Raw genomic sequence first — 14,364 nt, 5'->3', positions numbered from 1 at the left:
CCCTCACTCGACTCTGGCCATCTCCGTGGTCCCCCGCGCTAGCAGCCAGCCAGCCAGGCAGCCAACCAACCAACCAGCCAGCCAACCAACCAGCCAGCCAACCAACCAGCCAGCCAGCCAACAAGGCAGCCAGCCAACCAACCAGCCAGCCAGCCAGGCAGCCAACCAACCAGCCAGGCAGCCAGCAAGCCAGCCAGGCAGCCAGGCACAATCATCCATCCAACCCAGAAAGCTCTCTCCCTCTCTCTCTCTCTGGGATCCACCATCAGCGTGGAGCCCTCCTCAGCCCTCTGAGGATGAATCGGGGGGGGGGTGGGGGGGGGGGCGGGGCAAAAGACAAATAAAAAGAAAACCCTTTTGCGTCTAAAAGTCTTTCCTTAAGGAGTCCTAGCCGGCTGAGCCATGGGTCAAAGGGCAGTCAGGCCAAAGTTACAGCGGCAGTACAGCATACCGCTGGAGTCCAGCCAGCTGTCTGTGATGGGGTCGTACCGCTGGACCGTGTTCAGGTAGGATGACCCCGAGTGACCCCCCACCACATAGAGGTAGTTGTCCACTATGGCAGAGCCAACACCTGGGGGGGGAGAGAGGGGACGCAAAAAAAAGGAACATAGTTGTACTTGGATGATGTTATGTTTACATTGTAGGCATTTAGCAGGCGCTTTTGTTTCTTGTTCTTATTTTCACTTGTTTACCTATTTCTTTTAACCTGCTATAACTTTTGCTCTTTTATTATGTTTTTATATATGTGAAGCACTTTGTGACCCGTGGTCTGGATAGGTGCTATAGAAATAAACTTTACTTACTTACTTAAAGGCGCTTATCCAAAGCGACTTAGACAAATGTATTTGTTGTAAGTAAGTACTAGCCTAAGTGAATCATGTATCCATCAGTCATAGCAGGAAAAAGTAATCTACAAATTATTTACAGTAGGGAAACTGTACAGGGGGGTAGAGGGGATAAAGAGGTTAATGTCATTCGTTAAAATGATTTAAAAATGTACTTTTTCCAAGTGATTTCTGTGCATTCATGGCTTGCCTTGATTAAAACAATCCTCTCTAGTACTCATTTACTGTATTAATATTCACCATGCATTTCTGTATTACAATTATTTTATTCCTGAAGCATAAATTAACCAAAACCCTCTTTCTGATTAATCTTTCTTGAATCACTTTCCTGTACAAATCACAACAACCCAACTGACCTGTGCGAGGTTCATTCATCGGCCGACAGGCGGTCCACTGGTTCTGGTGTGGATCGTATCTCTCGATGCTGGACAAGTGGGAAACCCCGTTGTGTCCGCCAACCACGAATATGAACCCTAGCATGACCCCGACTCCAAAGTTGATCCTTTTGTCAGCCATGGGGGCGACCATTTCCCAGGCATCTTTGCTGGGGTCGTAGCGCTCCACGCTGTGCAGGACAGACAACGCTCCAGTAAAAAAACTAAACATTCACTGATTGTAGCAAACGGTCAAGTTAGCCTTCCTCAGCGACATAAGCAGTGCCTTTTCCTTGTTACGTTTTGGTGGATGCATGGGGCAACACTCGTTTTTCTTTTATTGAGCATCAACTGAATCTTAATGTGCTGTTGCTTTTCAATGTGTATCCGTACTAGAAAATGTATGCCATGTAAACATTGGGAATATCTTAATGGCAAACAGGCTAAGGAGCTATAGTTTGTCAATAACTCATAACAGGTACCCTTGTAAAAAATAAAGATAAAAACAAGTAGGCCTATCACTTGTTATTTATAAAGTCTAGAGAAATAAAATTGTACTCCACAACTAAATTGCGATAACAGTGTTAACACCACATCCAAAAACAGCCAAACTAAACGAGGACATCTCTCGCTGTCCTTAATCACAGTGCTAATGTCAGTGATGAAACCCTTGACAACATCACTGGAAAAAATGTTTGGGAGTTACCTCACAGCATTTAAGTGCATGCAGGTTTCATTGGGGGATGGACGGAAAAACAGTGCCAAACATTCTCCTGAGGGGTTTGGGGAGTCAAGGAGACAGGGCTAACAACAACAAGAGACATCTCTCTCTAGTGGGCAACGCCAACAGACAGAGCTCCAACCAGCAGCAGGAGAGCTCTTATACCAAAGAAAAAAGCAACGGCTGCCTCCTGATTTCCCTCTCCACTCATTAGCAGGCCGTGGGTCGTTTTCACAGCAGCACTTGACATCCCTCACTTGTTTGCTACCTCAACTAGACGACCAAGGAGACCCAACAGATCTGGATCCAGCACGGAAATCTAGGGGTTGTGTGTTGCTGGCCGGGCGACAGAGCATTATTGAATGGGGGGTCTGAAAGCATTCCCATTGGATCAAAGCCCTCTTATATAAAAGGTCTTGTGGGGTGGTGTCGACCGTAAATAACCTCTTTGATGTACAAACGGTCATGTGTAGGAACAAAGAGAAGGGTAGGGTTTTGATGCAAGTGCTTCTGAAGCATAAGGTAAGACCCGTGCCTGCAGGGACCTTGAACTGATTATCTCGAAATCTGGCAGGTTACAAGTCCAGGACAAAACTAAATACATATATGTAACCAAAACTCCCTGTGCCGATGCATACATTAGACAAAAGACAAAAAAATAGTTGTTTTTAAAAAACATGAATTGAGGAATACCACCAACGTACCTGTTCATATGGGCGGGGCCATATCCGCCGATGGCGTACACCATGCCGTCCAGCACAGCCGTGGCGAAGCAGCTGCGGGACTTGGTCATGGGCGCCACGGGCTGCCACTCCTTCACCTTGGGGACGTACTTCTCCACAGACTGCAGGTAGTACTGGCCGTCGTAGCCCCCCAGGGCGTACAGCTCCCCGGCCAAGACCACCGCCCCCAGGGTGCTGCGACACTCGGCCATGCGCTCCACCGTGGACCACGTGTTGCTGTCCGGGTCCCAGCGCTCTACCGTGCTCTCGTGTCTCCGGTAGCTAATGCCCTGTCGCATGTGCGTGGCGATGCCTCCCACCACGTACACCTTCTGGTCCAACACCGCCACCCCGAACTCGTAGCGCGGCACGCTAAGAGGGGCAAGCCCGATCCACGAGTCCGTCTGAGGGAAATACATCTCCATGCTGCGAAAGAGGAAAAAGAGATAAAACACAAAACAACACTTCGGTCAATTATTTTCTCCCGTTTATCATTTCAATAAACATGCACATAAGTTACTTATAATAGATAAGCACACAGACGTGAAAAAGTTTCAGGTGGGGCGTCTGGGTGGCGTAGCTCACTAAGGCGCATGCCACGTAATCCCAGAGTCCCTGGTTCGATTCCGACCATCGACCCATCCTGCATGTCATCCCTCCTCTCTCTCACCTATCCTTCCTGTCAATCTACTGTTTCTATCCCAATAAAGCTGAAATGCCCTAAAAGCATAGTAAAAATAAATAAAATAAAAAGGTTTCAGGTATTACCTCTCCAGGGTGGCAAAGAGTCCAGCCTTGCCTCCCACCGCGAGTAGCACCTTGGGAGCGCACCGCGGCCGCGTGGACAGCACAGTCTGGTAGGAGAGGCGATGCTCAGGCATGAAGTGGTATTTGAGGGCTTCGTTGAGCAGGTGCTTGCATGTGTGGTCGTCGCGGATGAGGTGGTTGGCCTCGTAAAGGCGGGTGAGGAACTTGACGCTGAGGAGGGGCAGCCGGACGCAGTGCAGCAGCTGAGCCAGGTGCTGCTGCCTCTCAGTCACGTCGTACTTGATCCAGGACTCCAGGGCGTAAAACACCGTCTCCTCGGTCACCACCTTCAGACAGTCGTTCGACACTATCTCGTCCAGCTCCGCCCGCGTCAGCTCGAAAAACTCCTCCGTCTGGCACACCTCCTCGAAATTCTGGCAGATGAACTTGGTGGCTGCCAGACAGAGGTCGTGGCAGCCGTAGGTCTCGGCGAAGCGGGAGATGCCTATACAGTTCCCAGCATCCAGCTGGCTTTCTAGAAAGGAGCAGCACTCCTTCAGCACTAGTTTGACCTGGAGCAGGTTAGCCGCCGGCAGGAGGGACTCCACCGTTTCCTGCGAGATGAACACTGTGCCAGTGTAGGCATACTCAACGATGGCCTACAGGTGGGGGGGGGAAACATAATGAGAAAGTGATGGAAACAAGTCCATAGACAACTAGCACCCAAAGGAAAAAAAAGACTGCATAAAGGTTCAAGTCGCTAATAGACAACACTGTAGTGCAGCTTCTATAGTCACTTTATTTTGTTGTTGTTGTTTGTGAGCTGCTGTAACATCTTAATTTCCCCCTTGGGGATGAACAAAGTAACTATCTTTGTTCACCCAACACGGGGGTAGTGGTGGTCTAGTGGATAGTGAGTTGGACTTGGGATCGGAAGGTTGTGAGTTCAAATCCCGCCTGAAACCACACCACTACTAGTGTGCCCTTGGGTAAGGCACTTAGCCCTCAGTTACTCCAGGGGGAATGTCCCTGTAATTCGTAATTGTAAGTCGCTTTGGATAAAAGCGTCTGCTAAATGGCAAAATGTATTAAAAATTAAATTCCCACACCTTCTGAAACATCAGATTCAAGCACATTTCAAGCACCTTCCAAGCACCTTTCAAGGACTTTCAAGACTCAATTCCCTCAAATTCAAGGACCCAACACGGCATAGTTTGAGACAGAACTAATTGACGAGCTAAGTAAAACATTTTTGAATATATATATATATTATTTTAGAGAGAGAGAGAGAGGAATTCAAGCACTTTCAATGACCCATGTCTATTTTCAAAAACTTTTAAGACCTTGATTTCTTTTTCTCAAATTCACAAACTTTCAAGGATTTCAAGGACCCGTGGGAACCCTGAGTAACTATCTATCTCATAAACACTGCCAACCACTAGTCTATCATACCTGTAAACCATTAGTCTATCATACCTGTAAACCATTAGTCTATCATACCTGTAAACCATTAGTCTGTCATACCTGTAACCCACTAGTCTGTCATACCTGTAACCCACTAGTCTGTCATACCTGTAAACCATTAGTCTGTCATACCTGTAAACCATTAGTCTGTCATACCTGTAAACCTTTAGTCTATCATACATGTAAACCACTAGTCTATCATACCTGTAACCCACTAGTCTATCATACCTGTAAACCATTAGTCTATCATACATGTAAACCACTAGTCTGTCATACCTGTAAACCTTTAGTCTGTCATACCTGTAAACCATTAGTCTGTCATACCTGTAAACCATTAGTCTGTCATACATGTAAACCATTAGTCTGTCATACCTGTAAACCTTTAGTCTGTCATACATGTAAACCATTAGTCAGTCTGTCATACCTGTAAACCATTAGTCTGTCATACCTGTAAACCTTTAGTCTGTCATACATGTAAACCATTAGTCTATCATACATGTAAACCACTAGTCCAGGGGTCGGCAACCTATGGCACGCGTGCCAGCAGTGGCACGCGACAGCTTAAACAGTGGCACGCGACAGCTAATCAATAAGTGCGAGAATGGGATAAAAAAATAATAATAATATGTTGGCCGCTTTCGTAAATTCGCGCACACTGGGTTCAATGTCACAATGGGACCAAGTAGGATCAGGCCCGTGAATGAGTTCTCTCTTGCCCGCGGGATGATATTTAATTACTATTAAAACCGGCCCGCAGTATTATGTGCCCGCAGCACCATAATACTACAAGTCCCAAGATGCATTGGCGCGTACCGAGTGCCCGCGAGCAAGCGCGACCCCGCGTCTTCTCTTCACTTCAGTACTCGTCATGAGCAGCAGCAGCACAGTCACAGTGGAGGCCGAAACATCGCCGTCAATTCCCGAGTGTTCCCGAGTACAGTTTGCTGACAAACTCGGCATACTTGCTGCCGAATTCAGGCGGAGATTTTCCGACTTTGAAGCCCAAAAAAGCAGGCTTCAACTGCTCAGCAATCCATTTGCAGTTGACGTGGAAAGTGCACCAGCAAATCTCCAAATGGCGCTGATTGAGCTCCAGTGTAATGACACATTGAAGGCAAAATATGAGTCCGTGGCGCTGCTGAGTTTGCTCGTTTCATCCCCGACACAATGCCTGAGCTGCGCACCCAAGTTGCTCGCACGCCGTCTATGTTTGGCAGCACATACGTGTGTGAACTACTGTTTTCGTTGATGAAACTAAACAAAACATCACATAGGAGTCGTCTTAGTGATGAACATCTGAACTCAATCCTGAGGATTTCCTCAGCTCAGAGCCTGACCCCAAACATTAATGAACTTGTACTCAAGATGAGACACCAAGTATCGGGCTCAGCCTCAGACAAGTGAGCAGAAAGGACTTGGACTTGATATTTCTTTGAAGGGAATTATTTTATTTTTCTCCAGTTGAATGGACCCAGGGACATGTTGCCTAAGAAATTAATGCAACTGTTTTGCACTTTTGCAAGTTTGCACTAACTTTTCTAATTTTATTATAGAAGACAGTCATTGGTGAGGATCGGAGCAGCACACTGATTTGTTTTTAATGCATGCTGTTTCATTTTTGCATTTATCTTGCCATTGAGCTTTGAATGAAAATTACATTTAGCTGTTTACCTGTTAAAAAAAATTAAAAATAAAACGTTTTCAATTTATTACTGAAAGAGCCTTGAGAAAATATTGCAACTGATTTTATTTATGTTTTACTTAATTTAATGTAATGATTAATGTTAAGTGCAATATAGGCTGTGTTATTGGTATTGGTTCAATATGTGCAATAATTGCGAGTTTTAATAAACATTGAACCAGCCCGGCCCTCCACTTGTACCATTTTTAAATGTTGGCCCCCTGTGTATTTGACTTTGACATGACTGGACTAGAGGCAGTCTCGGGGACGCTCCGGCGCTCTCAGGGCGAATTTACGAATGCAGCCCTAGTCTCATCCACTCCACGAGAGCCGTATTCTGGCGCCAATTTTCAAAGTAAAATTCTGAATTCGATTCGATACTTGTATCAATATAACTCAAGTCGTTCAAGGATGAAGCAGACAAGGCCGAATCAATAAGACGTGCTGTGTCAAGGTATGGGAAGCAGGCCAGCACCTTTAAAGCATTTGCCACTGCTAAAAATCACGCAACTGAAGCAAGCTTTCGCATTGCTCATTGCATTGCGAAACGTGGAAAGCCATTCACTGATGGAGAATATATTAAGGAGGCTTTCCTCTGTAGCTCAGATGTTTTGTTTGAAGGCTTATCAAACAAAGACACAATAAAATCAAGAATAAAAGACATCCCAGTGTCAGACAGAAGTGTGGAACGAAGAATAGGAGAAATGGCAGAAAACGTGAAAGCGCAGCAGACCGCTGGTTTGAAAGATGCGACGGTGTTTAGCCTCACGCTTGATGAGAGCGTAGATGTGAATGACATGCCACGTCTGGCTGTCATAGCAAGATACTGTGATTCTGCTGTAAGGGAGGAGCTCTGCTGCCTAAAACCAATGCCAGAAACAACAAAAGGTGAGGACATCGCTAAAGTTCTTATTGAGCATTTTGTGGAGCGAGGGATTGACATTAGCAGGATTTTTGCAGTGACAACAGATGGTGCCCCTGCCATGGTCGGGAAACAGAGGGGAGCGGTTGCATTAATTGTGTGCAACTTAAAGTGACCAAGTACCACCCCCAGATAATGGAGTTGAGCAAAGGAAAACAGGGCCAGGGATCACGACATTGATTGTTAGGACTGTTTACATGGCTTTGCATACATAGCTCTTTGCAACCCAAAAAATATATATGTTTGTTGTGGTTGGAATAAAAGAATAAAATGTAAGTAACAACCAAATAATTATATAAATATAAATTAGAATTCATACAAGTAAGACCCTTGTATAATCACCCTCCAGTTAGGCCTACTTATTAAAATGATAACCATAGGGAGCGCAGTTAGCAACTTTGGTAGAAATTGAGCGCTCCAATTTGCTTAAAGTTGTGCTACGCATCACAAAGTTTAGTTGTCTTAGATGTTATGTTGGTAATTTTGTTCAAGTTTCAGTTAGTTACATTTTTAGGTTTATTTAGCATACATGGCTTTGCATACATAGCTCTTTGCTGAAAATTGTTGTTCATGTTGTGGAATAAAATTGCAGATCTGTTGGTCTGTTTGGTTTGGTTTGATGTCGAGTCATAATTAATGTTGATATTGTGGTTGGCACACTGACTAACAAGAAAATTTAAAAATGGCACTTCATATCAAAAAGGTTGCCTACCCCTGCACTAGTCTGTCATACCTGTAAACCTTTAGTCTGTCATACCTGTAAACCACTAGTCTATCATACCTGTAAACCATTAGTCTATCATACCTGTAACCCATTAGTCTGTCATACCTGTAAACCATTAGTCTGTCATACCTGTAAACCTTTAGTCTATCATACCTGTAAACCACTAGTCTATCATACCTGTAAACCATTAGTCTGTCATACCTGTAAACCACTAGTCTATCATACCTGTAACCCACTAGTCTATCATACCTGTAACCCACTAGTCTATCATACCTGTAACCCACTAGTCTATCATACCTGTAACCCACTAGTCTGTCATACCTGTAAACCATTATTCTGTCATACCTGTAACGCCGCCTCGTCAATGCACTGGAACTCAACCTCGGAGGTCTCCTTCTCAGACAGGTTGCCCGTGAACATGGCCTTGAAGTAGGGGCTGATGCTCGCCAGCACCACTTTGTGGGCATGGATCTTGGCATCGCCCACGCGCAGCACAATGTCGCACAGCTCATGGTCCTGCCTCAGCAGCTGGAGGCCTTGCAGCAGCTGCTCAGAGTGGGGCCGCGTCAGACTGGCAAGCATATAGGACTGGGCCTGCTGGTCCATCTGATGATGAAGAAGAAGAAGAATCTATATCAGAATCAGTAAGATGCTGTCAAGTAGTAGTAGTCGTAGTAGTAGTAGTAGGCTACATTTCATCAGGACATTCCGGCACCTTCTATAAAAACACAGGGCAGCCTCCTATGATCATGATAATGCACATGAGGGAATAGACTGTTGTCTCCCGAACAAACCGCAAGTCAAGCCACTGACACAGGGCAGCAAACAGAGACATTGAACAATCTTCAGACACAACACATTACAGAATCATGCATGAATCACACAGTATTGTATCAATGGTTTCCAGGAAATCTTACAGGAGGTTCCATCAAATCAACTGAGTAAATCTGACTGATAAAACCATCATCACATACAAATGGTAGCTTTAGCAAATCCTTTGAGTTAGACATCTTACAATGGAGCTACATGAGTACTTTGATTGTCTTATTTCACTGTCACCTAAGGTAGCTGTCAGTGTCATGCAGATAGGATACTAACCTGTCAGTGTCATGCAGATAGGATACTAACCTGTCAGTGTCAAACAGCTAGGATACTAACCTGTCAGTGTCATGCAGCTAGGTTACTAACCTGTCAGTGTCAAGCAGCTAGGTTACTAACCTGTCAGTGTCAAGCAGCTAGGATACTAACCTGTCAGTGTCAAGCAGATAGGATACTAACCTGTCAGTGTCATGCAGATAGGATACTAACCTGTCAGTGTCAAGCAGATAGGATACTAACCTGTCAGTGTCAAACAGCTAGGATACTAACCTGTCAGTGTCAAGCAGCTAAGGATACTAACCTTGCAAGCGGGCTAATCGCGCTGGGTTCGTAAATTCGCTCTGGAAATTTGATCAGCACTCATGGAACGCCTCTCGTCCAATCAGATTACTCGGTCGCTTTATGACGTCGAACCCAGTGTGCGCTCCGGCACTCTGAGCGAATTTACGAACGTAACACTATCCAGGCTAGTTAGCTTAGCTATATCTCAATGCTCCAGTCCCCTTCACATTAGGAGTAGACGAAATAGATAACTAGCACACACGGTGATATACATACGTAGCTGTCAGCTAAGCTAAACGTGAATCTATTTGGGCGGTGGTATAATTCCGTTATCTAGCTAAGTAACATAGCTAGATAGCTAGCTGCCTTCGCGTCGTCCATACATGTTAGCTGCGTTCGTAAATCCACTCTGAGAGCGCCGGAGCGCACACTGGGTTCGACGTCATAAAGGGACCGAATGTTTTGATTGGACGAGGGGCGTTCCATGAGTGCTGATCAGATTTCCGGAGCGAATTTACGAACGCAGCCTTGGCAACTGTCTAAACATTAGCCAGCAACGAAATCGGCTAGCTAGCTACAGTTGAGATTTTCTAACTGATAGCACTGTCCTTTCACAAAATAAAGACTTCAATCAATTATATAACAAAGCTAAGCATAATTGCGTATACAACCATGGGACGTATGATGGGTTTTAGAAGGGCCTAGTGTGAGAAATTGCCATTACAAGGGCATGTTGTATTTCCAATGCATTCATTGGCACTGCAGAGTAAGAGCCTAAAACTGCTAAAAAATAAACACAGTTAAGCGATACGTCGTGGATGAATTATACCCCCAACTAGTAACATTTTTACAGGCTATTCGGTGAGAAACGTGATACTAGATAGGTATCTTTTTTTAAATTTTTATCAGAGGAGTATGAAGGAGAGAGATAGAGAGACATACCTGTGTTGCGCGTCAGATGTGCCGACGAGATGTGTTTTTATTGCAGTGGCGGAGTTGTACCCAGTAGGGACAGGGGCAGGACCAGGGACAGGGGCAGGACCAGGGACAGGGGCAGGACCAGGGGCAGGACCAGGGACAGGACCAGGGACAGGGGCAGGGGCAGGACCAGGGACAGGGGCAGGACCAGGGACAGGGGCAGGACCAGGGACAGGGACAGGGGCAGGACCAGGGACAGGGGCAGGACCAGGGACAGGGGCAGGACCAGGGACAGGGGCAGGACCAGGGACAGGGGCAGGATCAGGGACAGGGGCAGGACCAGGGACAGGACCAGGGGCAGGACCAGGGACAGGGGCAGGACCAGGGACAGGGGCAGGACCAGGGACAGGGGCAGGATCAGGGACAGGGACAGGGGCAGGACCAGGGACAGGGGCAGGACCGACAGGGGCAGGACAGGACCAGGGACAGGGGCAGGACAGGACCAGGGGCAGGACCAGGGACAGGGGCAGGACAGGACCAGGGACAGGGGCAGGACCAGGGACAGGGGCAGGACCAGGGACAGGGACAGGACCAGGGGCAGGACCAGGGACAGGGGCAGGGGCAGGACCAGGGACAGGGGCAGGACCAGGGACAGGGGCAGGACCGACAGGGGCAGGACAGGACCAGGGACAGGGGCAGGACCAGGGACAGGGGCAGGACCAGGGGGACAGGGGCAGGACCAGGGACAGGACCAGGGACAGGGGCAGGACAGGGACAGGGGCAGGACCAGGGACAGGGGCAGGACCAGGGACAGGGACAGGACCAGGGGCAGGACAGGGACAGGGGCAGGACCAGGGGTAGGGGCAGGACCAGGGGCAGGACCAGGGACAGGGGCAGGACCAGGGACAGGGACAGGGGCAGGACCAGGGACAGGGGCAGGACCAGGGACAGGGGCAGGACCAGGGACAGGGACAGGGGCAGGACCAGGGACAGGGGCAGGACCAGGGACAGGACCAGGGACAGGGGCAGGACCAGGGGCAGGGGCAGGGGCAGGACCAGGGACAGGGGCAGGACCAGGGGCAGGGACAGGGGCAGGACAGGGGCAGGACCAGGGACAGGGGCAGGGGCAGGGGCAGGGCCAGGGACAGGGGCAGGACCAGGGACAGGGACAGGACCAGGGACAGGGGCAGGACCAGGGACAGGGACAGGACCAGGGACAGGGGCAGGACCAGGGACAGGGGCAGGACCAGGGACAGGGGCAGGACCAGGGACAGGGGCAGGACCAGGGACAGGGGCAGGACCAGGGACAGGGGCAGGACCAGGGGCAGGGGCAGGACCAGGGACAGGGGCAGGGGCAGGACCAGGGGCAGGACCAGGGACAGGGGCAGGACCAGGGACAGGACCAGGGACAGGGGCAGGGACAGGGACAGGGCCAGGGACAGGGGCAGGACCAGGGACAGGGGCAGGACCAGGGGCAGGGACAGGACCAGGGACAGGGGCAGGGGCAGGACCAGGGGCAGGACCAGGGACAGGAGCAGGACCAGGGACAGGCCCAGGGACAGGGGCAGGACCAGGGACAGGGACAGGAGCAGGACCAGGGACAGGGACAGGACCGACAGGGCCAGGACCAGGGACAGGGGCAGGACAGGACCAGGGACAGGGGCAGGACCGACAGGGGCAGGACAGGACCAGGGACAGGGGCAGGACCAGGGACCAGCGGGATACAGGGACCCCGAGCGACTGTCAGGAAAACAAACAAACACCAAAACAGTTTTGGTCTGCGTAGCTTCCGGGAGTGGGGCGCTTTGAAGGGAATGCCAATTTTGTGCTGTAATGTTTTACATTTCTCCGTTATCTATTGAACATGATGTACAAATGTTTTAAGACGTGCGTAAGTGAAAAACACAACAGAAAGGGCAATATCACAAGAACAGAAAGTATGCTAATGACCACAGACATTATATATCCTTGACATTCCTCCTGACATACAAAAATAAAGGTTTGGCTGTATGCATCTAGAATCCATAAAAAGGAGGATCTAGGATAAATAAAAACACTCACTGCGGCGAAGTTCATATTGGTAACTGTATTTTTGTTTTGTAAAATAAAGATGTTGATAAAATCTCAATATTCTGATACATGTCAATTTCCACTGTCATGGTTTCCACTGTCCCTTTCACAATCATATTATGCATGAAACATACGTTTTGGATTAGGAAGGGGTAATGCCTGCACAGACCGATCAGTCCATTCATCTAATGTTAAATCTTATTTGTGCGGCGTTTTATTTTTGTTTTGTTTACAAATGCATTGGTCACAACGTGCTAAGAGCAAGCAACCGACGCCTCAACCCCCAAGGAGAGGCCACAGTGGCTATTAGGGGAAAACCACATGCCAATCAAGACAAGCAGATAAATGTCATGAACAGTTTGTGAGCTGGTAGAATACGGGTCACACTACAGTCTCTACATATTATATACTCTTTTATCTGGTTTCATGGTATATTCATTTGATTCTAGATATATTATTTGTTATGTATGAGTCAAAGTTATTTAGGCTTTCTTAGTCAAAGAATGTCATTCCTTAAACGTAGCCTAAACCAGCCAATACATATACTATATTCCTTGGTATTATAGTTGCAGTAATTTAAATGTGATAGATATTTATTCGTTTGTTGTTTGTGTATTTTAACTAGAGTAGGGAAAATTCGTATTTTCTAATAGAAATGCAATTCGAGTTTGGATAATCAGATGTCTAGTTTGCAACTTTTTACAACCTCATGCAAGTTAGTAGAGGTGACTATTTTCTTGTTTTATTATGTAGTTTATATTATTGCTATTGTGTGTTTTATTGATTACTATTGTTCTATTATTGTTTTTATGCTGTGTGGATATGTTAAACCAATTTGAGCTGCAACGTTTGCAGGGAAAGTGCTATACAAATAAAGGTTATTATTATTATAATGGCACTAAAGTTTTTTTTTATCTCAACCAACATCTCTCCCATATTCATGTGCTCGCGTCACCATGGAAGCGGTCCGTTTGTGACATGCTGAATTCGCCATTTTAATGCTTCTCTCGGTGTGAGGCTGTGTTCGAAAATTATCTCTGAGAACGCCGGAGTGCACAATGGATTCAACGTCATAAATAGACCAAGTAATTTGATTGGACAAGAGGCATTCCATGAGTGCTGGTCAGATTCCAGGGCGAGTTGACGAACGCAGCCGATGAACGACGCTCCACTGCAGATAGCTTGCAAACATTCAACACACATCAGCTGATGACACAGATATCGACATAGCCTACGCGAGGATTTGTACGTGTATCAGGAAATTAACCGAACACTTCGTGGAGTTTTTTGGACAACGTATTAGCACTTCACAAGACGTATATTTATTAGGACTTGCGAGAAATCCGAGTCTTGTTTTCTAACTTCGCTAGCCAGCCAGCTAGTTTATAACGAGTCTATAACGACCAGTGCTAGTAGCCAGCTCGTCGCAGGCGTTGTGTTGTAGATGCCGTATGTGTGATATTGGATTTCTACGGAGAACATCAGTCTGAAGAAGAGGCACTGGTAACGGAGTCATTCAACAGAAGAAATGGAAACATGGAGTTTTTTTTTAGCTAACGTTAGCTAGTAACAGAGATATAGGCTCTCACAGCCTTCCACAGTGCCTTGCTCAGCCAGCTACAAGTGGTTTACGAATTGAGCCTTTTAGTCGTCACGATTGTCTCTTGTCTCGACGCCTAAACTTGAAGCAGCAACAGCTCTCTGGGTAGCTGTTATTGATCCTCCAATCCCCGATGTAGACCTCTATCTGTGCAGTTGTAGGTGTCATATTGGATTGGCATGGCGCAATCACAGCA

At 47.3% G+C, this 14,364-nt stretch overlaps 1 protein-coding gene across 1 annotated transcript; it reads right to left on the bottom strand.

Annotated features, from left to right (window-relative positions):
- Positions 1-407: 407 nt before the first annotated feature.
- klhl28 (kelch like family member 28) lies at positions 408-8,806 on the bottom strand (the record flags this gene model as incomplete). Its single annotated transcript, XM_080549782.1, has 5 exons — positions 408-571; positions 1,202-1,410; positions 2,645-3,088; positions 3,431-4,068; positions 8,546-8,806. The coding sequence occupies 5 exons, from the start codon at positions 8,804-8,806 to the stop codon at positions 408-410; spliced, it is 1,716 nt and encodes a 571-aa protein (XP_080405908.1).
- Between the last annotated feature and the right edge of the window lie 5,558 nt (positions 8,807-14,364).

The sequence above is a fragment of the Nansenia antarctica genome, assembly GCF_963989245.1.
Source record: "Nansenia antarctica genome assembly, chromosome: 1".
Classification (NCBI taxonomy): domain Eukaryota; kingdom Metazoa; phylum Chordata; class Actinopteri; order Argentiniformes; family Microstomatidae; genus Nansenia; species Nansenia antarctica.
Note: the sequence above shows the minus strand (reverse complement) of the source record. Positions and strands in the feature narration are given on the sequence as shown.